Source organism: Notolabrus celidotus, chromosome 23 (genome assembly GCF_009762535.1).
Source record: "Notolabrus celidotus isolate fNotCel1 chromosome 23, fNotCel1.pri, whole genome shotgun sequence".
Lineage (NCBI taxonomy): Eukaryota > Metazoa > Chordata > Actinopteri > Labriformes > Labridae > Notolabrus > Notolabrus celidotus.
Window position 1 is genome coordinate 471,547 of NC_048294.1, and position 26,280 is coordinate 497,826.

A 26,280-nucleotide genomic window follows, 5' to 3' on the forward strand; every position below is an offset into this window, starting at 1 on the left:
TCCCTCATGAACCCAGAGGTCTTCCATTTAAAGGGATACTTCAGTGTTTTTGAAGTGGGGTCGTATGAGTTACAGTACACTAGTGCTCCTGTTAGCCACAATGCATGCCGGTGAGCTCTTCCCCTTTAATGAGAACATTCCCAGAGGACCAGCAGGTAAGCTAGGATGTGTTCTCTGCAGATGGGGTCGCCTATTTCATGTAATTTCGCTAAGGTTAAGAAAATATGGTCCAGGCACTCATCATCCCACGTTACCTGGTGGTGCCGGTGTGTAAACTGTGAGCCCAATCTGCTTTCAGGAGAAGGACTTAGTGACAACTTCAGGACCTTTCTGAATCAGAGGATACCAGCAGTGGCTCACATCCGGCTCCAGTCTGCATCAGTCATCCTCCAGAGTTCCCTGGCTTACAGGAGGTCTGCTTGTTTGAACAGCCGGGATAAAGACAGGAACGTCTCCATCTTTTAAATGTGCAGAACAGTGAGTTTAATTCACTCTAAAGACCGAGACCGCTACTTGATCCTGCTACATGCTTGTTGATCCAAACAGTTGATCGGAGTGTATCCGTGCTCATGCAGTGGAAGAACACCGGTCTGAGAGGTGCGTCTGAAAATAGTCCCAAAACAAAGACTGACGGCAAACTGAAGAGCTCCATGTTTTTCTACTGGTGCATGCATTTGCACCGTGATGTGTGCCTGGAACATATATTCTTAACTTTGGCAAAATTACATGAAATAGGCGACCCCGTCTGCAGAGAATTGTAGCCTAGCTTACCTGCCGGTCCTCTGGGAATGATCTCATTAAAGGGGAAGAGCTCACCGGCACTCATTGTGGCTAACAGGAGCACTAATGTACTGTAACTCATACGACCCCACTTCAAAAACACTGAAATATCCCTTTAAAGAGCAGAACTTAAGGTGTATATATGAAACCTGAACAAGTGAAAATACATCATGTTCTGAAGAAAGTATGTCTAACGTAATCAAAGCAATGTTTAAAAGTAAAACCGAAGCTTATCAACATTTTGTAAGCTTGTTGCACGATTCAGACTTGTTTGGTTTTCATGTTATTTAGTATTAAAACTGTATTCTGAATGCCGTTAGACTCACATGGTGTTGAAATGATTATCTAAATGTTACTCACCAGATTGATTAGAGCAGGAACAAAGCTGAAGAAGCACGAAGACGTATATAACTGGTGAGACAAAGATGCAGAGCGTCAGCTCTACACGGATGTTATCTATATGCATAATGAGGTTTTACAGACGGACTCAGTACTCACACATTCTAACTCAGAGAGCTGCGACCTCTTCGTGTCTTCCTGCAGACCGTCTGAGCCTCACACTGACAGATTGACAGATAAACTGCACAGTGAAACGTCTTCTTCATACGCTGCCTATTTCTGGTAACTGAACTGTTGGTTTGAGTTTGTCTGTGCAGTTTCAAGAGACATTCAAATGAAACCACGTGACAACTTTGCAAGGGTGCGTGAAACAGGAAATAACACCTTAACCTGAAACATTCAAAAGAACTCTGATTTAGTGGATGAGGTTTAAAAACCAAAGTTTAGAAAACACAGCTGTCACTTTCTTCTGTAAACAGGCAGGAGTCAGGTCACCTAAAGGGAGGTAGAGATGGGGAGATGCAGGTAGACTTGGGAGGAAGACTAATCTAAGGCCTGACATGGTTCTCTGTTCAAGCAGTCAGCAGAGAGTTTATTATATAGAGCTGACAGTGGGAGGACTCGGTGGAGGAGGCGTATGAAAGGGAAAAGCTTAGGTACTGGAAGCAGAGGTTGGAAGGTTAGGGTTTGTCCAAGTAGAAGTAGGGTGTAGCATGATCAATTCTCTCACTACTGGGAGAAATGGGAGTGCATGGACAAAGTCTGTGAAAGACAGTAAAGGAAATGTCAGATGAAGCAGTTAAGAGGAGTCAGTGGATCGGGGTGCTGGTGGCCTAGCGGTCTAAGCGCCCCACATATAGAGGCTATAGTCCTTGTCACAGGGGTTGCCGGTTCGATTCCCGGCTGGTCGACCATTTCCTGCATGTCTTCCCCCGCTCTCTGCTCCCCACATTTCCTGTCTCTCTTCACTATCCTATCAAATAAAGGCAAAAAGGCCAAAAAAATATAACTTTAAGAGGAGTCAGTGGATCTGGATGAGGGGAGATAATGTCACTTTGGGGCCAAAACAGAATTAGGGAAGTATTCAGTAGGGGGGAGGTAGAGCACACAGCCTAGACCAGCATCTCATCTTGGCTCTGCCTCCCCTGTCTTCTAATCTCTAGCTGCAGACTCTTCTTGTTGGGTGTTGGGTGGTTGGGGCTACCGGGGGTCAGGTGCAAGAGTAGGTAGTATCAGTGTTGTCTCTACCTGGAGCTTGCATGTACAGAGCCTGGGTCTCTGTTGACTGTGGTTGAGTTGTTAAATTGGGGTGTTCTGCTGGTGAATGATGGACAGTGGGAGCTGGCATGGAGGGGGGGCTGCTCTGAGACTCCAGAGCTAACTGTTTTAGCCTCTCCGAGGTGTCGCGGGCCAAACTAAAGGAGCCCACTTTATAACCCCAGTGATGTGCTGGGTCTCGCTCCACATCTGTCCTTTCTATCTCAGGGTTAGGGGGACATGAGGAGCCATGGGGTCGGGTACTAGTCTGATCAGTAGAGGGCATAGTGGTCTGGGTTCCTTCACTGAGCGGTCATCCTTTGTTTCAGCACAAGTATCTTGTGTTTATCTCAAATGCCTGTAGAAGTTAATCAGCCGCCGTCACTGTTATTTATCCAGGACAATTTATTATCCATGCTCCACACCTGTGTTTTATAACAGCTATCATTTATGAGGAGATAAGGTCAAAGTTCAGTTTTAAATTCATTTTCTATAAATAAAGGCACTCATTTAATCACATAAAATCCTAGACTTAAACACGTTTCATTTTCTGTCTACATTTGTTAATTTGATATTTGTGGGTTCACTAAAGAGACCTGCATGTTTTAAGACCTGCCTCTCTTGGCAGCAGAGTCCAGACTGCACCCTTTGGATCAGGTTAAAGTTCACATCATTTTATATCAGGACACGTCGGGCAACTGCAGGGATTCTTTGAGACAAGGAGCAGGTAAGTTTCTTTTATTTAAAAACTCCATGTATTGATTTTGAAGACATTTCCATAAACTGTAATATATGTACAAAGTTTTAGATTACTCAGACCTGGTTGTTACAAAGTCTTATATTTCTAAGTCAGCTTCATGTCAGTGTGTGTTGTTGGTTCATGCACATGATTGCACATGCATCATGTTGGCTTAATCGTTGATGTGTTAAGTACCAAGGAATCCCAGTATAAAGGGAACTAAAGGATATATATAGTGACATAAATTAACATTTTATGCATGTGATTATAAAAGAAAGGATGGATAACAAAGTGATAGAATAAAAAGTAATAATTCACACATTCATGGATCATAGTTTGTAAAGAAATCAAGACTTAGTAAAGGAGTTCATGTGTTTTATTACCACAGCTCGTGACTTTGATGATGATGTGACACTCAGCTTTACTAAAGCAGAGATTGATTTCCTGAACTTTGACTGGTTGAGTTATATTCTGAAAACGTTTTCACAATTGTTAATTTGAATTTTCAGGATGTTTCACCAGGAGAACCAACCGTCCTGTAAATATCCTCTCAGTGCCGTCAGTACTCTGGTTGTGTTCCTTCTCCTCATACACTGTGGAGGTAAGCTACACATACATGTTTATTATTTGAAGGTTAATTGTTGACGGGGGCATTTAGTGGTAATGGTTCTCAATCCACTGTGTACTGTGTCTGGCTTTCACATGCATTCAAATGCTTACAGGTCAAAGGACGCCTCTTAAAGCTGGTGAATGGTCAACTTATGCATTTGACCATATTAGACTTATTATGATGATCAAACTTTGCCTTCTTATAAATGTTACGAAGCTCTACCTCTAGCAGAAGTCAAGGTCACTGCATATTTCCTCTTGGTTAGAGGCTATTGCCTGCCAGGACTCCATCCTAGAGTGACACCTGGTGGAGGAGCATGAACTCATGTCTTAGCCTTGCTTAGGACCTGGTCTTGCTGAGCCTTAAAGACTCACATGTCTTTGCCTTTGGGGGTTCCAGTCACATGGATCGGCTCAGGTGTTCAGGTGGTTTGTCAACTTTGCAGGGAGTGGTTTTAAAGAGACAGGTGTCCTGATCTTGAGCAGCATGAACTGGTTGGCCATTGAGAATATTTTAGAATCATACCTCAAAATTTAATTCAAACACCACCTTGAGAATATGTGGTTTATAAAGTTGTGCACACTGAAAATAACAGCAACAATTCTCCATTTAGCACTAAAATGTCTTTAAAAATGTAGAGTGAATTTTTAAAACTCACCTTTTTATCACATTTAGAGCAATATTTGTGACCATTAGATTTTTTCCATTACAAATACATAAGTTAAAATCACTGTTAAATACAAATGCTGAATATAAATGTAAAATGTTAAATATAACTGTTATATATAAATAAAAATAAAGACTTTCAGGCTACATTTTTATGACGTTTTGGAGCTACATGTGGAGAAACTTGCTGTTATTTTCAGTGTGCACAATTTTACAAATGACACCCCACCCACATGGCAAAACTGGTCTGGCCCGGTTCTGGCCCACACAATACACTTAGACTCGGCCAACATACTGCAAAGAAAGACAACCCTTAAAGGGATATTTCAATTTTTTTGAAGTGGGGTTGTATGAGTCTTAAATCACTAGTAATTGTTGGGGCCACAATAGATGCTGCTCAGCTCGGCTCCTTTAATGAGAAACTGCAGGGAGAACCAGCACGCAAGCTAGGCTACCTCTGCAGACGGTGTCATTTCTGCCACGTGATTTTCTGCACTTTACTTTGCTGCCAGAAACGGTAGCCTAGCTTGCGTGCTGGTTCTCCCTGCAGTTTCTCATTAAAGGAGCCGAGCTGAGCAGCATCTATTGTGGCCCCAACAATTACTAGTGATTTAAGACTCATACAACCCCACTTCAAAAAAACTGAAATATCCCTTTAAGTGGCCTGGATAGTTTGCCAGAGACGGCCCACACATGCCCACACACTATATCTGGGCCACTTAAGGGCTTTGCGGTATGTTGGCCGAGTCTAAGTGTATTGTGTGGGTCAGAACCGAACCAGACAGCATATGAGAAACAAGAAAGAGCACCCATGTGAAGAGATATTAAAAATTTGATTTGTTTCCACCAGGTCAGGCGGAGATGATCGGCTCCTCCACATCACTCCTGGCATTAATTGGAGAGGACATCCTTCTGCCTTGCCGCCTCGTACCTGGGTCTGATATCAGAGCTATGACTCTAGAGTGGGCTAGACTGGACCTGAATCCCAGATTTGTCCATTTGAGACGTGGAGGTGTGGAACTTCTAGTCAGTCAGAATCCATCCTACAAGGGCAGAACGTCATTGTCCACTGACAAACTGCAGCGTGGAGACATGTCACTGATGCTGTCCAAAGTCAAACTGTCTGATGAGGGAGAGTACAGATGCCAGCTTTCAGGACAGGACACCCTTGTGGTTAAACTTGTTGTTGGTGAGTTCACTTTTACAAAAAGACACACAAAGAGTTTTTAAAACTGGTGGACTCAACAGCTGAGTCTATCTTTGACATCTGTAATGTAACACTGATAGCTTGGGTGACCTTTTTTACCTTGAGAGGGGAGGTAGAAGGTCAGACAGTCTTTTCAATTCTTCAAAAACTTGTCATTAATGAGAAACTATATGCTGCCCTATTATCTGAGTATTGTCCTCTCCTTTGTCCTCAGGTTCTGTTTCCTCTCCTGTTATCATCATAAAGGAGATTACTGCTGGGAAGTCCGTGTTAGAGTGTGAGTCTAAGAGCTGGTATCCTAAACCTGAAGTGTTGTGGCTGGACCATGAGGGGAAAGACCTCTCTGCTGAACCTACAGAGACCATCAGAGGTCCTGATGGTCTCTATACGGTCAGCAGCAGAGTGACTGTGGAGACGACAGAGAGCAACATCTTCACCTGTAGAGTCCATCAGAGGAACATCACCCAGACCAGAGAGACTACAGTCCAAATTCAAGGTGAGCATATTTTGTTTTATTTGTTTAATTTGTCAAATCAATAAAATCAGAAGTCTGATGTTTCACTGAGCTTGTTGTCTTTGTCTTTTCAGATGATGTATTCGTGACTCCGTCTTACTATATCGCTTCCATCGTTGTGGTATCGTTACTTGGTCTCCTACTTTTTTCAGCAGTTTTGTTTCTTCTGTGGAAACTGAAACAAAAGAAAGGCAGTAAGTGAATATTTTGTTTTCCATCTTTTAAAGTGTGAATGAACGTTTTTCTGATTGTTGTAACAGACGTTTCAGTCGAGATGTCAAACAAGAAGATGTGTAATGTCTATAAACACATGGTCTGATTCCTATGACAGAGTTTCTTCATGTTTGAGTCACATCTTTAAATATCAAACTGTTCCTGATAAAGATTTAACATGAAGAGGATCAGAAGGGTTTCATGAAAAGGAGGATGAGTTCTGTTTTGATTTTATGTCTTTCTACGGGTTGTTCATTTTTCCTTACTTCTATCAAAATACTGCTTAATAAGTGTGATCTTTCAATTTAACAGCTTGTGTCCTCTTTCTGTGAACAGATAACAAGACGCACAGTAAACGTAAAAATCCAAAAGGAAGAAGAGAACAGGAGCAGCTTGTTGAAAGTCAGAACATGAAGAGACTGCATGATGAGTTACAGGAGAAGGAGGAAGAAAAGAAAGACATGCTAGATGTGATTTCAATGTTGGAGGAACAGAAGACAGAATTGGAGAGATCAAGAGAAGAACACGACTCAAAAATGGTTAAGGAGGAGAACAAATTGAAAGAGAAAATGAATAATCTTCAAGGTGCAATCAGACTTTTTGGGGGCAAAGATGCCAAGAACAGAGATATAACAGAGTTAAATAAGAAAATGGAAAAGAAAAAGACAGGGTATAAAAAATCTTTGCAGAGCACTGTGAATGAACTACAGAGAACAGAGGATATGATTTTTAAAATGAACAATATGAAGGACAAAGTAGAAAACCAGATTGTTGCAATTAGAAAAGCATTAAATAAGAGGAAGTTACTGCAGGATGAGGATCAGGAGGGACTTCAGTCACAGCAGGATGAGAATCCCTGATGAGATTTAAACACTGACTGGTAATTACATTTTAAATACTTTAATTAAATTCAGGTTAATTTAATGCACTCTGACAGAAACATGAGTGTAACTCTCAAACAGTCCAACAGGCGGCTCAATGAGAACATATTGAATCAATGGCTTTCATGCTGTGCTGTGTGAATATGTTCTCAGATAGAAGATTGACCTTATTACAACTGCCACCTGTTTTTATATATATATATCATTTTTACATATTGTGTGTGTGAATAATTAGTTTTTTTACCTGTTTAAATCTAAATGTATCTAACAAGTTAAAACAGAATAAATTACAATTCTGTTGTATCTCATTTGTGAGGGGTGGGTTTTTCTTCCTTTTGTAACATTTCCAATGAAATGCTCTAAAGTCTAAAGTTATGTCTGAAGATTTTAAGATCAATTTTTAATTAAAAACGCTTTAAAGCTGGCCTAATTTATTACAGCCAGATTTGTTTCTCTGGCTTTTTTTATGCACAATCATAAAGAGGGTTTAAGGATTACCAGTAAGGGTCCCACTGATAAATGACAGAAACTTCTGAACATGGAAATAGTAACAAATCTTAAATAACAAGCTGAAAGAAAACATGGATTCCAACAGTTATCTGTGTGCTTACATCAACATGATGTCATGTAGATAAGAGAAAGAAACAGCAGTTTTAACTTTATATATAAACTAGCTTCAGAAATAATACACTGTAATGTCAGAAATCAATCCACTGTCTTCAAATAGTTCAAATGCAGAAACTCATCTTCTAACAAGAACCAAAAACTGTTTCCAAATCATCCTGATTTTAGCTCATCTACACATGCTGCCTGTTGAATATAAGATTATTCTATTAACTTTTAAAGCCCACCATGGACTCTATATTTCTGAGCTTTTATCCCCCATGAACCAGGACGCGGTCTGAGATCCTCTGCTGGCTGTTCCAGGATCCCAACTGACACCAAAGGGGACAGGGCTTTTTCAGTCAGAGCTCCTAAACTTTGAAACAACCTGCCAGAGGAGATCAGACCTGCAGAGTCAGTCCCTTGATTTATTTCATTATTAAGACATACTTTTATTGCAGAGCCTTCTGAATTTGATTTGACTTTATTTTATTTGAACCGTCTTCAGAAACATGTTTTAAAATGATTGTATTCCTTTAAAGTTCTTTTGGGGGAATTTTCTGTCTTTTGAAATCTGTTTTATTTCTTTATCTTGTGTTTTTATGATCTGCCTGTTTGATTTTGCTGCCCATGTGAAGCACTTTGAAACCTGGTTTTGAAAAGAGCTCTACAAATAAAATCATTAATTAATTAATCAAGACACATTTTTACAGGAAAGCTTTTTTTCTGTGATTTTATTTAATTTTAACTTTTATTTTAAGAGTCTGTTTTATAAGTTTGTATGCTTTAACGTTCTTAAGTTTGCTTTGCATTTCTACTTTTTGTTAATGTCCATTGTGAAGCACTTTGTTACCTGTATTGAAAAGTGCTACATAAATAAAATCTCATTGTTAATGTCTCTCTCTGAACCACTGAGTGAGTTTGAATGTTCAACCACACATAAGAAGACATTAAGAACACACTGAATTTAATATTTTACTGAATTTACATTAAAAACAAACTTCTGTCAGTTCATCCTGTATGAGCAGTTATGAGCTACACCAGTGTTCACCACTACCTGCTTCACACACATGTTCAATACGGCACAACTAAAGGAAACATCAATGAAGGGAGGAAACACTTTATAACCCCAGTGATGTGCTGGCTCTCACTCCACATCTGTCCTTTCTATCTCAGGGTTTGTGGGACATGAGGAGCCATGGGGTCGGGTACTAGTCTTATCAGTAGAGGGCATAGTGGTCTGGGTTTCTTCACTGAGCGGTCATCCTTTCTTCCAGCACTAGTACCTTGTGTTTATAGAAGTTAGTCAGCCACCATCACTGTTATTTATCCAGGACAATTTATTATCCATGCTTCACACCTGTGTTTTATAACAGCTATCATTTATGAGGAGATAAGGTCAAAGGTCAGTTTTAAATTCATTTCCTATAAATAAAGCCACTCATTTAATCACATAAAATCCTAGACTTAAACACGTTTCATTTTCTGTCTACATTTGTTAATTTGATATTTGTGGGTTCACTAAAGAGACCTGCATGTTTTAAGACCTGCCTCTTTTGGCAGCAGAGTCCAGACTGCACCCTTTTGATCAGGTTAAAGTTCACATCATTTTATATCAGGACACGTCGTGCAACTGCAGGGATTCTTTGAGACAAGGAACAGGTAAGTTTCTTTTATTTAAAAACTCCATTGGTCACTGATCTTGGAGACATTTCCATAAACTTCAATATTAAATGTAAAAGGAATTCTCTTTCACTGGAGGTTATCTCTAAACTAAGAAAAGGTTTCTAATTCCTATGATCCTATGAACGCTTGGTGTCACACTGATGATGCATTAACAGCAACAAACATGTCATTTAGAATTAAATTATATATGTACAAAGTTTTGGATTACTTCGACCTGGTTATGAGAAAGTCTTGTGTTTCTAAGTCAGTCAGTAAAAGCTTCATGTCAGTGTTTGCATTGTTTGCACATGTATCCTGTTTGTTTAATCACCAGCAAATCCCGGTATAAAGGAAACTAAAGGATAGATATAGTGACATAAATTAACATTTTATGCATGCTGAAGTGATTGCATAAAGAATAATAATTCACCCATTCATGGATCATAGTTTGTAAAGAAATCAAGACTTAGTAAAGGAGTTCATGTGTTTTATTTCCACAGCTCGTGACTTTGATGATGATGTGAAACTAAGCTTTACTAAAGCAGAGATTGATTTCCTGAACTTTGACTGGTTGAGTTATATTCTGAAAACTTTTTCACAAATGTTAATTTGAATTTTCAGGATGTTTGACCAGGGGAACCGACCGTCCTGTAAATATCATCTCAGTGCCGTCAGTACTCTGGTGTTTTACCCTGGGGCTGTCTTCCTTCTCCTCATACACTGTGGAGGTAAGCTACACTGACATGTTTATTATTTGAAGTTAATTTTTCACTGAGGCATTTAGTAGTGGTTCTTATTCCACTGTGTACTAAATCATGCATTCAAATGCATACATGTTTGAGAAGGTCAAAGCTGGTGAATGGTCAGGTTTTGTCTGGGACCCTATTAGACTTATTATGATGATGATGTCTTAGCACAAACTTTGCCTTCATATAAATGTTACAAAGCTCTACCTGAGCAGAAGTCAAAGTCACTGCATATATAGAGTGACACCTGGTGGGGGAGCATGAACTCATGTCTTAGCCTTGCTTAGGACCTGGTCTTGCTGAGCCTTCAAGACTCACACGTCTTTGCCTTTGGGGGTTCTAGTCACATGGATCGGCTCAGGTGTTCAGGTGGTTTGTCAACTTTGCAGGGAGTGGTTTTAAAGAGACAGGTGTCCTGATCTTGAGCAGCATGAACTGGTTAAATATAAATGTTGTTTTTTAAATGTAATTGTTAAATGTTGAATCTCAATGTTACATTTTGCTCTTAATCTATTAATGGCCTCCAAAACTGCCTTTCAAATATTTGTCAGTCAGTTCTGACAGACTATGTTTGGGATATCTGTTATTTTCAGTGTGCACAACTTTATAAATGACACCCCGTATGAGAACAAGAAAAAGCACCAATGTGAAGAGATATTAAAAATCTGATTTGTTTCCACCAGGTCAGGCGGAGAATGTCGGCTCCTCCACATCACTCCTGGCGATGATTGGAGAGGACATCCTTCTGCCTTGCCGCCTCGAACCTGTGACTGATATCAGAGCTATGACCTTAGAGTGGGCTAGACTCGACCTGAATCCCAGATTTGTCCATTTGAGACGCGACGGCGTGGAATTTCTGATCAATCAGAATCCTTCCTACAAGGGCAGAACGTCATTGTCCACTGACAAACTGCAGCGTGGAGACATGTCACTGATGCTGTCCAAAGTCAAACTGTCTGATGAGGGAGAGTACAGATGCCACATTCCAGGACGGGACACCCTGAATCTTAAACTTGTTGTTGGTAAGTTCACATGTGGTGCCCATATTTGAGCTCAGTAAATGAACACATTGACATTTCTTGTATGTCGAGTATTGTCCTCTCTTTTGTCCTCAGGTTCTGTTTCCTCTCCTGTTATTATCATAAAGGAGACAGTGTTAGAATGTGAGTCTAAGAGCTGGTATCCTGAACCTGAAATGTTGTGGCTGGACCATGAGGGGAAAGCTCTCTCTGCTGAACCTACAGAGACCCTCAGAGGTCCTGATGGTCTCTATACGGTCAGCAGCAAAGTGACTGTGGAGAAGAGAGAGAGCAACATCTTCACCTGTAGAGTCCATCAGAGGAACATCACCCAGACCAGAGAGACTAGAGTCCAAATTCAATGTGAGCATATTTTGTTTTATTTGTTTAATTTGTCAAATCAATAAAATCAGAAGTCTGATGTTTCACTGAGCTTGTTGTCTTTGTCTTTTCAGATGATGTATCTGCGACTCAGTCTAACTGTACCGCTCATATCCTTGTGGTCCTGTTAGTTGGTCTCCTACTTTTTTCAGCAGTTTTGTTTCTTCTGTGGAAACTGAAACAAAAGAAAGGCAGTAAGTGAATATTTTGTTTTCCATCTTTTAAAGTGTGAATGAAAGTTTTTCTGATTGTTGTAACAGACGTTTTAGTCGAGATGTCAAACAAGAAGAAGTGTAATGTCTATAAACACATGGTCTGATTCCTATGACAGAGTTTCTTCATGTTTGAGTCACATCTTTAAATATCAAACTGTTCCTGATAAAGATTTAACATAAAGAGGATCAGAAGGGTTTTATAAATAGGAGGGTGAGATTATTTTCACTTGTAAGCCTCTCATTGGGTTGTTAAAGTAATTTTTTCTCTTTTTCATCAAAATACTGCATGAAAAAGTGTGATCTTTCAATTTAACAGCTTGTCTCCTCTTTCTGTGAACAGATAACAAGACACACAGTAAACATAAAAATCCAAAAGGAAGAAGAGAACAGGAGCAGCTTGTTGAAAGTCAGAACATGAAGAGACTGGATGATGAGTTACAGGAGAAGGAGGAAGAAAAGAATGACATGCTAGATCTGATTTCAATGTTGATGGAACTGAAGAAAGAACTGAAGAGATCAAGAGAAGAACACATATCAAAAATGATTAAGGAGGAGGACAAATGGAAAGAGAAAAAGGAGAAACTTCAAGATGCAATAAAACCTTTTTGGGACAAAGATGCCAGGAACAGAGATATATCAGAGTTAGAAAAGAAAATGGAAAACAAAAAGACAGGGTATGAAAAATCTTTGGAGAGCACTGAGAATGAACTACAGAGAACAGAGGATATGATTTCTAAAATGAACAATATGAAGGACAAAGTAGAAAAACAGATTGATGGAATAAAAAAAGCATTAAATGAGAGGAAGTTACTGCAGGATGAGGATCAGGAGAGACTTCAGTCAGAGCAGGATGAGAATCCCTGATGAGAGTTAAACACTGACTGGTAATGACATTTTAAATACTTTAATTAAATTCAGGTTAATTTAATGCAATCTGACAGAAACATGAGTGTAACTCTCAAACAGTCCAACAGGCGGCTCAATGAGAACATATTGAATCAATGGCTTTCATGCTGTGCTGTGTGAATATGTTCTCAGACAGAAGATTGACCACATTACACCTGCAACATGTTTTATATATATATATATATAATTTTTACATATTGTGTGTGTGAATAATTAGTTTTTATACCTGTTTAAATCTAAATGTATCTAACAAGTTAATACAGAATAAATTAAAACTCTGTTGTATCTCTTTTGTGAGGGGTGGGTTTTTCTTCCTTTTGTAACATTTCCAATGAAATGCTCTAAAGTCTAAAGTTATGTCTGAAGATTTTAAGATCAATTTTTAATTAAAAACTCTTTAAAGCTGGCCTAATTTATTACAGCTAGATTTGTTTCTCTGGCTTTTTTTATGCACAATCATAAAGAGGGTTCAAGGGTTACCAGTAAGGGTCCCACTGATAAATGACAGAAACTTCTGAACATGAAAATAGTAACAAAGCTTAAATAACAAGCTGAAAGAAAACATGATTGAAACAGTTATCTGTGTGCTTACATGAACATGATGTCATGTAGATAAGAGAAAGAAACAGCAGTTTTAACTTTATATATAAACTAGCTTCAGAAATAATACACTGTAATGTCAGAAATCAATCCACTGTCTTCAAATAGTTCAAATGCAGAAACTCATCTTCTAACAAGAACCAAAAACTGTTCCCATATCACCCTGATTTTAGCTCATCTACACATGCTGCCTGTTGAATATAAGATTATTCTATTAACTTTTAAAGCCCACCATGGACTCTATATTTCTGAGCTTTTATCCCCCCATGAACCAGGACACGGTCTGAGATCCTCTGCTGGCTGTTCCAGGATCCCAACTGACACCAAAGGGGACAGGGTTTTTTCAGTCAGAGCTCCTAAACTTTGGAACAACCTGCCAGAGGAGATCAGACCTGCAGAGTCAGTCCCTTGATTTATTTCATTATTAAGACACATTTTTACAGAAAATCTTTTATTCTGTGATTTTATTTGATTCTAACTTTGATTTTAAGAGTCTGTTTTATAAGTTTGTATGCTTTAACGTTCTTAAGTTTGCCTTGCATTTCTACTTTTTGTTAATGTCCATTGTGAAGCACTTTGTTACCTGTATTGAAAAGTGCTACATAAATAAAATCTCATTGTTAATGTCTCTCTCTGAACCACTGAGTGATAAGTTTGAATGTTCAACCACATATAAGAAGACATTAAGAGCACCCACTTAATTTAATATTTTACTGAATTTACATTAAAAACAAACTTCTGTCAGTTCATCTTGTATGAGCAGCTATGAGCTACACCAGTGTTCACCACTACCTGCTTCACACACATGTTCAATACGGCATAACTAAAGGAAACCTCAGTGAAGGGAGGAAACACTTTATAACCCCAGTGATGTGCTGGCTCTCACTCCCCATCTGTCCTTTCTATCTCAGGGTTTGGGGGACATGAGGAGCCATGGGGTCGGGTACTAGTCTGATCAGTAGAGGGCATAGTGGTCTGGGTTTCTTCACTGAGCAGTCATCCTTTGTTTCAGCACTAGTACCTTGTGTTTATCTCAAATGCCTGTAGAAGTTAGTCAGCCACCATCACTGTTATTTATCCAGGACAATTTATTATCCATGCTTCACACCTGTGTTTTATAACAGCTATCATTTATGAGGAGATAAGGTCAAAGTTCAGTTTTAAATTCATTTTCTATAAATAAAGCCACTCATTTAATCACATAAAAACCTAGACTTAAACACGTTTCATTTTCTGTCTACATTTGTTAATTTGATATTTGTGGGTTCACTAAAGAGACCTGCATGTTTTAAGACCTACCTCTTTTGGCAGCAGAGTCCAGACTGCACCCTTTGGATCAGGTTAAAGTTCACATCATTTTATATCAGGACACGTCGGGCAACTGCAGGGATTCTTTGAGACAAGGAGCAGGTAAGTTTCTTTTATATAAAAACTCCATGTATTGATTTTGGACACATTTCCAATAAACTTCATTATTAAATGTAAAAGGAACTCTCTTTCACTGGAGGTTATCTCTAAACTAAGAAGAATTTCTATGGGTCTATAAACGCTTGGTGTCACACTGATGATGCATTAACAGCAACAAACATGTCATTTAAATTAAATTATATATGTACAAAGTTTTGGATTACTTCGACCTGGTTATGAGAAAGTCTTGTGTTTCTAAGTCAGTCTGTAAAAGCTTCATGTCAGTGTTTGCATTGTTTGCACACGTATCCTGTTTGTTTAATCACCAGCAAACCCCAGTATAAAGGGAACTAAAGGATAGATATAGTGACATAAATTAACATTTTATGCATGCTGAAGTGATTGCATAAAGAATAATAATCCACCCATTCATGGATCATAGTTTGTAAAGAAATCAAGACTTAGTAAAGGAGTTCATGTGTTTTATTATCACAGCTCGTGACTTTGATGATGATGTGACACTCAGCTTTCCTAAAGCAGAGGATGATTGATTTAATGTTGACTGGTTGAGTTATACTCTGTTAACTTTTTCACAAATGTTAATTTGAATTTTCAGGATGTTTCATCAGGGGAACCGACCGTCCTGTAAATATCATCTCAGTGCCGTCAGTACTCTGGTTGTCTTCCTTCTCCTCATACACTGTGGAGGTAAGCTACACATACATGTTTATTATTTGAAGTTAATGTTTTACTGAGGCATCTAGTAGTGGTTCTTATTCCACTGTGTACTAAATCATGCATTCAAATGCATACATGTTTGAGAAGGTCAAAGGATGCCTCTTTAAGCTGGTGAATGGTCAGGTTTTGTCTGGGACCCTATTAGACTTATCATGATGATGATGTCTTAGCACAAACTTTGCCTTCTTATAAATGTTACAAAGCTCTACCTGAGCAGAAGTCAAAGTCACTGCATATATAGAGTGACACCTGGTGGGGAGCATGAACTCATGTCTTAGCCTTGCTCAGGACCTGGTCTTGCTGAGCCTTTAAGACTCACACGTCTTTGCCTTTGGGGGTTCTAGTCACATGGACAGACTCAGGTGATCAGGTTGTTTGTCAACTTTGCAGGGAGCAATGTTAGAGACACAGGTGTCCCGATCTTGAGCAGCATGACCTGGTTAAATATAAATGTTGTTTTTTATATGAAATTGTTAAATGTTGAATCTCAATGTTACATTTTGCTCTTAATCTATTAATGGCCTCCAAAACTGCCTTTCAAATATTTGTCAGTCAGTTCTGACATACTATGCTTAGGATATCTGTTATTTTCAGTGTCAGTGTGCACAACTTTATAAATGACACCCCGTATGAGAAACGTGAAAAAGCACCAATGTGAAGAGATATTAAATATATGATTTGTTTCCACCAGGTCAGGCGGAGATGATCGGCTCCTCCACATCACTCCTGGCGATGATTGGAGAGGACATCCTTCTGCCTTGCCACATCGTACCTGGGACTGATATCAGAGCTATGACCTTAGAGTGGGCTAGACTCGACCTGAATCCCAGATTTGTCCATTTGAGACGCGACGGCGTGGAATTTCTGATCAATCAGAATCCATCCTACGTGGGCAGAACGTCATTGTCCACTGACAAACTGCAGCATGGAGACATGTCACTGATGCTGTCCAAAGTCAAACTGTCTGATGAGGGAGAGTACAGGTGCCACATTCCAGGACAGGAGACCTTGTTTGTTGAACTTGTTGTTGGTAAGTTCACATGTGGTGCCCATATTTGAGCTCAGTAAATGAACACATTGACATTTCTTGTATGTTGAGTACTGTCCTCTCTTTTGTCCTCAGGCTCTGTTTCCTCTCCTGTTATCATCATAAAGGAGATTACTGACAAGGAGTTGTTGTTAGAGTGTGAGTCTAAAGGCTGGTATCCAGAGCCTGAAGTGTTGTGGCTGGACCATGAGGGGAAAGACCTCTCTGCTGGACCTACAGAGACCATCAGAGGTCCTGATGGTCTCTACTCTGTCAGCAGCAGAGTGACTGTGGAGATGAGACACAGTGACATCCTCACCTGTAGAGTCCATCAGAGGAACATCACCCAGACCAGAGAGACTAGAGTCCAATTTCAAGGTGAGTATTAAATTTATCATGTATTTATGTTTAAAAACATCTTCTGCTGATAAATGATATGTTTGTTTTGTTGTGTCGTTTCAGATGAAGCACCAGTGGCACCACCCAGTTCTGCTGCTCGTATAACCATGATCTTCTTCGTTTGCTTCATGGCACTTTCAGTGGTTTTATTTGTTCTTTGGAAACTAAGACAACAGAGAGGAAGTAAGTTAAAATTATGATTTACTTCTTTTCAAGTAACAACAACCTGGTGGTCTGATGATCCCAGATGTCCTCAGACAGAATCATGTCTATCATGTCTGTGATGTTACAAAAAAGATGCCTGTAATACAAGAAGTGCTGGTGGATCTGTTTTATTTTATTAGAGCTTCTCCACTGTGTTAGTTATTCTTAGTTTTACTTCATTTAGTCTGCTGCATTTCTGCATGTTGTAGAGGTCATACTTTTATGTTAAAACACTGCATGAATTCAACAAGTTTAAACTTTCAAATTAACACGTTGTGTCCTCTTCTTGTGAACAGATGACTGGGTGCAGTGCAGCAGTGAAACCCCAGGAGGAAGAGGAGAAGAAGAGCAGTTTGTTGAAGAAAGTAAAAATATGAAGGGTCTGGAAGATAAGTTACAGGAGAAGGAGCAAGAAAAGAATGACATGCAACATGTGATTTCAATAATGGAGGAACAGAAGACAGAACTGGAGATCTCAAAAGCAACACACATATCAAAGCTGGAGAAAGTGGAGAAAGAGTGGAGAGAGAACGAGAAGAAACTTAATAATGTAAGTGATACATTTCATTGGAACAAAGATGTGAGGGAGAGCGAGCTATTGAAGTTAAAAATAGAACTGGAAAACAAAAAGACAAAGTATAAAATATCTTTGGACAGCATTGAGAATAAATTACAGAAAACAAAGCACGTGATTTTAAAAATGGAAGAAAGGAAGAAAAAAGTAGAATTACAGATTGATAAAATAAAAAAAGCATTAAATGAGATGAAGAGACAGCAGGATGAGGATCAGGAGAGACTTCAGTCAGAGCTGTCTGAGAGAGAGGAGGAGACACAGCAGCATTATGAAACAGTAGAAGTAACAGATAGTTATTACAATCCCTACTGAGTTTAACACTCACTCTTGATGACATCCAAAGAAGTTACATTTCACTTTGGTCCATTTTAAGACTCTCTTCACCTCGTGTTAATGTCACATCCCCTCTGCCTCTACACTGCCCTACTGATCATGTGTGAACTGCATCATGTGTCCACTCTGTTTTAATGTTTGATTTGAAACCTGAAACTGACATCACAACCAGGTTAAACAAGTGAAGTTTTCTTTATATATATCATGAGTGTATAAATAATGCAATATATATGGTGATTCTATTAATATTATTATTCTTTCATTTTCATTTTCATTTTCATTTTCTGATGTCGTGATTATTTAAACTGTTGCATGATTTTACAAGCTATTCTTCTTTGAGTGCATTTTATAACTAATGTTTTATTTTATTATGAGAATTGAAAAATTCAAAGTATTTCTGTAACATCTTTGGTTGCTGAGAACATTAAGATATAACAGTTTGGCTCATGAATGAATCAATGAAGCTAACTTTTGGACTTGTGTTGGGATGTTGTCGATTCATAAGTGTCCACCAGCATTCAGCTCCTTTTTAGATTCTTAAGAGGTTTCATGTGGTGATTTTGATTTTATACACAGTTCTGGATTATGATAATGAGTGCTTTATTTAGGTGTTGCAATACAATCAGTATAAAATGATTTTCTCTCTTTTTTCATGTAATTGAGATTTTACTAAAACATTAAAACTGATCTTTAATATAAAACATGTCTCCCTCCTGGCTACTGTTTCATCTTCCACAAAGGTCATACTAAACACAATGAAACGTGTTCATACATATCCTTCATGTTGCAAAAAGTGAGTAAAATCTTGCATAATGATACAATATGGGTAAGAGACATGACGATACAATATAATATACAAAATAATGTGAAAGATAAGACAACAATGGAACACTGAAGAGACAAAACAGTGACTAGCAGGAAATAATGTATTGTAATATTGCACATTGAGGATGGCGCTGTGTGTGTGTGTACATCAGTGTGCGTGTGTGTGTTTGAGTGTAGGCCTGTGTCTCTTTGTATGCTTGATTGTACCAAATAGGACAGTTGTTTGAGATTAACTGACTGGGTGGAAATAATGGAAGCATAGAACCACCTTCTTTTTCTTGTTCTTGTTGTTGTTGTTCTTCTTCTTCTTCTTCTTCTTCTTTTAACCAATTCATTTTCTGCACCAAAATACCAGGTACAGATTGTGTTTGGTGTAGAGTTTGTCCGCTCTGTTCTGCTGTAGAAACATGGTGGTGCAGGATGGAGGCCTCTGTGGAAGGGGCCCTGCTCCTATGTACTGTAAATCTAAAAGGCTTGTTCTAACTTATTAGTATTACATTCAGGTGATTAAATACTAATTTACTTTAGAACATTATATTCCATTTCTACCAAGTCTGTTCTGCTAAAAACTACACACTGCTTCTTTAAAGAGATACACTTGTTAATACTGTAATGTAATACAGTCACATCTTCACTGCAGCAGACTGACAATAATACATTGATATCAGCCACACCTCCTTCTATCTGAGATGAAAGTCTGTTTTATTTGTGGACTTTGTGCTTTATAATACAGTCTGTGCCGAGACGACTCACCAACACTCACAGGTACGTTTCTTTTATACATTTTAAACAATCCTGATGATTAAAACTCATCATATGATCTCTGTTTGCAGTTTCTGGTAGAAAAGCAGTGAAACTACAACATAAATAATACTGTTTTTATTATTTACTGATCCAATGTTTCCGCCCAATCATTAACTATACAACTGCAAATGTAACAATCTATCCTTCTAGCATGATGTTTAATGTGCTGTTGAAGAAAGATGACAAAGTATGATCGGCTCAAGCGTTAGCTTTAAATGACATTCAGCGGTAATGAACGAGGAAACAAAGACTGGACCTCATCCAGGATATTCATAGTTTTCAGTCATGTGAGCAGCGTGAAGCCTGGAGGTCATAATGAGTAAAATAAGGGTTTCCATTGAATGCTGTATGGAGCTGCAGCACAGGCATGTTAAACGTCCATCTCTTCAGAATCAGGTATATCTATAACAGCAGAACTTCACGTTGGTGATGATTACATTTATCTAAACAAGAAATCTTTGTCATCAGAGGATTGGTGATTGATATCATTCATGCAGATGTGTCAAATCGTCTCTCCCTCCCTAAAGTTCACTGTGAAGCCTCTGCAAGAAATGTTAACCTTCTCCTTGCTTTACCTCAGACCCCTTTATCACCAGACTCTCAGGATAAAAGTGTCCGGTGGTGAAAACAGAAACGTTATTACTAAGCTAGCATTAGCTGGTTAGCTAGTGGTGTCAAGAAGTTAGCGGTGGAGTTGTTTACATCGGTCCACGCACAACGACCATGTCAGAACGACATTGACTAAACATACATTAATTGAAATACTCTGTTTAATTTAAATCAATGAAATGTTCAAAGCTCAAAGAAGTGGGGACTTTGATCCTTGTTTTGTTCCCCCAGTAGGGACAGCAGCTTTCTCAGGTGGGAATCTTACGAAGCTGAACCCAGGCTTGTCTCCTCGTCATATAATTAAACAATATATGTCAGGCATTTTAAACACATAGCTGGCAGCAGAGTCCGGTCATTTCCCTGTAGCTTGTAGAAGGAGGAAGTCTTTCTCTCCCTCCAGGGGGGGCGGGTCCATAAGAGTGTGACATCACGTGAAAATTATGAATAACAAATGTGGTGTCATTTACAAGCCAGGATGATTAACAGTCTAACTGATCAATGCACATGTATTACTGCTAATGTGACAATGCAATAATGAATGTTAGAGGGGTGGTGAACATTTGACTTTAGATCTAATGGAAGTGAGAGCTGATTGGAGTAAAGAGTTCAGAGACAGTCTGTTTATTGTTTGAAAGAAGAAGTGAAAAAAGAAGAAGACATGCTTTCACAAAATACTGGATGTCTGGATTGAAATCTTTTAATTTCATGGTATCATGCTGTAAAAATAAAATCAACATGTTACAAATATTTGTTTGAATCTTTAGGACAAAATGTTTCAGCTTAAAGAAGGACGATCCCCCAAACTTCAGCTCAGCTTCAGCAGCATTGTGATTGTCATTCACACTGCTGGCCTGCTTCTGCTAACACAATCCTCTGAAGGTAACATGCTAATCATTACATGAGTACATCAGGTATAACCTCAAGATAACAGTCTTTCTATCAGTCAAGTAAATACATGAAGTGAAGTATAACCACTACGTCCATCCACAGGTCAGTATCAGGTGGTCAGTCCTCTTCAGCCAGTATTTACAATAACTGGTGATGACATCTTCCTGCCCTGTCATCTGGAACCTGCTATAGATGCTGTTTCTATGGCTGTGGAGTGGACTAAGATGGACATGTACCCCAGATTTGTTCATGTTAGACGGGGCGGTCAGGACCTGCTGGATGGCCAGAACCCCAAATATGAGGGGAGAACATCTCTGTCCATGAACAAACTGAAGCTCGGTGACGTCTCACTAAAACTCTCCAAAGTGAAAATCTCTGATGCAGGAACGTACAAATGCCTCATCCCTGGAATTAACAGAGATGCTTTTATTCGGCTTGTTGTTGGTAAGTGACATAAGAGTATTTAGTTTGAGTTGGTAATGAATAATTTTAAGCCTTAGAATAGTGATATTTTTGGAAATGTCCTCTACTGCTTGATAGGAAGCAACTAATCTAAAAGAGTAGAGATGAAGTGGGATGTTCAGTGAAGTGATATAATTCATAGAGAGGCAGAGAAAGAAATAAGGAGTTATTAGATGGGCTGTTGTATTTAGGTACAGACATATTTCTCAACACTCCTTGAATGGATTACTGTGCATTTACAACTCCAAAGAAAGAGTTTCAAAGATCAGAGTTAAAAAATAGTTTTATACATGCTCATTTTAAATCCCCTGTCTGTTCTCAGGTGCTGTCTCCTCACCTGTCATATCTGGTATCAAAAGAAGCACGGGTGGACTGGAGCTGCAGTGTGAGTCTAAAGGCTGGTATCCAGAGCCTGAGGTGTTCTGGCTGGATGATAATGGAAACCACCTCTCTGCTGGACCTACAAAGACCTTCAGAGGTCCTGATGGTCTCTATACGGTCAGCAGCAGAGTGACTGTGGAGAAGAGAGAGAGCATCATGTTCACCTGTAGAGTCCATCAGGGGAACATCACCCAGACCAGAGAGACAAGAATCCAAATTCAAGGTGAGAATATTTTGTTTTATTTGTTTAATTTGTTAAATCAATAAAATCAGAAGTCTGATGTTTCACTGAGCTTGTTGTCTTTGTCTTTTCAGATGATGTATTCCCGACAAAGTCTAACTGTATCGCTCGTATCCTTGCGGTCTCGTTGGCTGGGGTCCTACTTTTTTCAGTAGTTTTCTTCCTTCTGTGGAAACTGAAACAAAAGAAAGACAGTAAGTGAATAATTAGTTTTTCATCTTTTAAAGTGTGAACGAACGCTTTTTGAGAGTCGTGTTGCTTGTATGTCTCTCTATGGGTTGTTAAAGTTTGTTTTTCCCTCTTAAAAAAAGTGTGATCTTTCAATTTAACAGCTTGTTTCCTCTTTTTGTGAACAGAAAAAAAGGTGCACCGTGGACAAAACCGTAAGAACAGGAAGCGTCTGGATGATGAGTTACAGGAGGAAGAGCCTGGTGTACTAGATCTGATTTCGATATTGGAGGAACATGAAAAAGAACTGAAGAGGTTAAGAGCTAACAAGTTAAAGCAAGAGAAGAAGGATAAAAAGCCGATAGAGAAAGAGAAGAAATCTTTTGAAGCAATGACTACATTTTTTGGGAAAAAAGATAACAGGGAGATATCTCAATCCAAGAAACAAATAAAACTGGGAAAAAATAAAAAAGGCAGAGCATAAGAAACCTTTAGAGAGCATTGAGAATGCACTACAGGGAACAGAGGATATGATTTCTAGAATGAACAAATAGAAGTACAAAGTAAAAAACCAGATTGATGCAATAAAATAAAAAAACAATTAATGAGACGAAGACAGAGGTGGATGAGGATCAGGAGAGACTTCAGTCAGAGCAGGATGAGAGAGAGGAGGAGACACAGCAGGATGAGGATCAGGAGAGACTTCAGTCAGAGCAGGATGAGGATCAGGAGAGACTTCAGTCAGAGCAGGATGAGAGAGAGGAGGAGACACAGCAGGATGAGGATCAGGAGAGACTTCAGTCAGAGCAGACTGAGAGAGAGGAGGAGACACAGCAGGATGAGAGAGAGGAGGAGACCCAGCAGGATGAGGATCAGGAGAGACTTCAGTCAGAGCAGGATGAGAGAGAGGAGGAGACACAGCAGGATGAGGATCAGGAGAGACTTCAGTCAGAGCAGGATGAGAGAGAGGAGGAGACACAGCAGGATGAGGATCAGGAGAGACTTCAGTCAGAGCAGACTGAGAGTGAGGAGGAGACACAGCAGGATGAGGATCAGGAGAGACTTCAGTCAGAGCAGGATGAGAGAGAGGAGGAGACACAGCAGGATGAGGATCAGGAGAGACTTCAGTCAGAGCAGACTGAGAGTGAGGAGGAGACACAGCAGGATGAGGATCAGGAGAGACTTCAGTCAGAGCAGGATGAGAGAGAGGAGGAGACACAGCAGGATGAGGATAAGGAGAGACTTCAGTCAGAGCAGACTGAGAGAGAGGAGGAGACACAGCAGACTGAGAGAGAGGAGGAGACAGAGGTGGATGAGGATCAGGAGAGACTGCAGTCAGAGCAGACTGGGAGTGAGGAGGAGACACAGCAGGATGAGGATCAGGAGAGACTTCAGTCAGAGCAGGATGAGAGAGAGGAGGAGACACAGCAGGATGAGGATCAGGAGAGACTGCAGTCAGAGCAGACTGGGAGTGAGGAGGAGACACAGCAGGATGAGGATCAGGAGAGACTTCAGTCAGAGCAGACTGAGAGAGAGGAGGAGACAGAGGTGGATGAGGATCAGGAGAGACTTCAGTCAGAGCAGACTGAGAGAGAGGAGGAGTCAGCAGCATGAAGAAACAGTACGAGTAACAGTTACTATCCCTACTGAGTTAAACACTCACTCTTAATGACATTCAAAGAAGTTACATGTCACTTTGGTCCATTTTAAGACTCTCTTCCCCTCGTGTTAATGTCACATCCCCTCTGCCTGTACACTGCCCTACTGATCATGTGTGAACTGCATCATGTGTCCACTCTGTTTTAATGTTTGATTTTGAAACCTGAAACTGACATCACAACCAGTTTAAACAAGTGAAAAAATTGTATTCATGAAGTTTTATTTATATATCATAAAATGCATGATTTTAAAGGGGATTCTTCTTTTAGTGCATTTTTTAAATAATGTTTTATTTTATTATGAGAATTGAAAAATTCTAAGTATTTCTGTAACATGTTGGGTTGCTGAGAACAATAAGATGTAACAGTTTGGCTCACGAATGAATCAATGAAGCTAACTTTTGGACTTGTGTTGGGATGTTGTCGATTCATAAGTGTCCTCCAGCATTCAGCACCCGGCTCCTTTTTAGTTTCTTAAGAGGTTTCATGTGGTGATAGTGATCTTACACATAGGTCTGGATTATGAGAATGAGAGGTTTTTCTGAAACATTAAAACTCTGAGCTTTAATATAAAACATGTCTCCCTCATGGCTACTCTTTCATCTTCCACAAAGGTCTGTGACAAAAGACTATACAACTTGTTCATACATATCCTTCATGTTGAAAAAAGTAAGCAGGAACATTTGACTGAATGTTGTTAAAGGTACAGTGTGTAGAAATTAGATTATTTAACTTTATCTATCAATCAAATTGTATATTTTTTTAATCAAAGTCTGAAAATGCAGAATATAATATACAAAACAATTTGAAAGACAAGACAACAAGTGAACACTTAGGAAACAAAACAGTGACTAGCAGGAACTACAAATGTATTGTAACATTGTGCGTTGAGGATGCTTAAAATGGCTGTGTGTGTTTGTGTGTGTTTGAGTGTAGGCCTGTGTCTCTTTGTATGTTTAATTGTAGCAAAAAGGACAGTTGTTCTAGATTAAGTGAGTGGGAGAAAATAATGGAAACAAATCTGAGGAAGGGGTTTAGCTAAATAAATACTTAACAGAAAGACCAAACATTAAATAAAACAACAATAATGAATTATGAATAAGAAAGAAAGAAAGAAAGAAAGAAAGAAAGAAAGAAAGAAAGAAAGAAAGAAAGAAAGAAAGAAAGAAAGAAAGAAAGAAAGAAAGGAAAATGCAAATAAAATATAAGATGATAATAATAATAAGAAAAGGCAAATACTTCAATGGGCAAGTAAGAAATTGAGTAAGCACAAATTGATATAATAATAATACATCCATTAATTAAAGATACATACATTATTGTAATAATAATACATTATTTTACATTAATGAATAGTAATATTAATAAAAATACTAACAGTCAAATGATGAAATAATGACAGCAACAGCAACACTGACCTCAATAACAATGAAGTATTACCACTAATGGAGACATTAATAACTGTAATAATGATAACAATAACCGTAGTAATAGCAATGATACTAACCATAGTTATTATCATCATTATCCCACCAACCATCATCATCGCTGCTTCTTCCTTTCACCCTGAGACCCTCCTCTCCCTTTAAGTCCAGTGGGCTTTTTTCTGGATTCGTTCAGTTCCTGTATTTCGGTCAGACTCTAGACTGAAACGCTCCCCTGCCTAACCCGTCCATCTGTGAAGTGACGGTGGCCTTCAAGGAGAAGAAGCTCCTGTGATGCATGATAAGCATGATCCTCCATTTATCAAGGTTTTACCATAAAAACTTTTATCACCAGACATTATTTTACGCACAACAACCACTTTCTTCTTTTTCTAACAAGCGATACAACAAGTACAGATTGTGTTTGGTGTAGAGTTTGTCCGCTCTGTTCTGCTGTAGAAACATGGTGGTGCAGGATGGAGGCCTCTGTGGAAGGGGCCCTGCTCCTATGTAAATCTAAAAGGCTTGTTCTAACTTATTAGTATTACATTCAGGTGATTAAACACTCATTTAAACATACTTATGAATATTATATTCCATTTCTACCAAGTCTGTTCTGCTAAAAACTACACACTGCTTCTTTAAAGTGATACACTTGTTAATACTGTACTGTAATACAGTCACATCTTCACTGCAGCAGACTGACGATAATACATTTATATCAGCCACACCTCCTTCTATCTGAGATGAAAGTCTGTTTTATTTGTGGACTTTGTGCTTTATAATACAGTCTGTGC

At 39.0% G+C, this 26,280-nt stretch overlaps 1 protein-coding gene across 1 annotated transcript; it reads left to right on the forward strand.

Moving 5' to 3' along the window:
- Positions 1-16,188: 16,188 nt before the first annotated feature.
- Positions 16,189-25,997, forward strand: LOC117807749 (butyrophilin-like protein 2). Its single transcript, XM_034677147.1, has 10 exons — positions 16,189-16,516; positions 16,610-16,891; positions 16,976-17,095; positions 17,413-17,666; positions 21,026-21,140; positions 21,252-21,593; positions 21,934-22,215; positions 22,308-22,427; positions 22,590-22,716; positions 25,943-25,997. The coding sequence occupies exons 1-10, from the start codon at positions 16,189-16,191 to the stop codon at positions 25,995-25,997; spliced, it is 2,025 nt and encodes a 674-aa protein (XP_034533038.1).
- Positions 25,998-26,280: the final 283 nt, after the last annotated feature.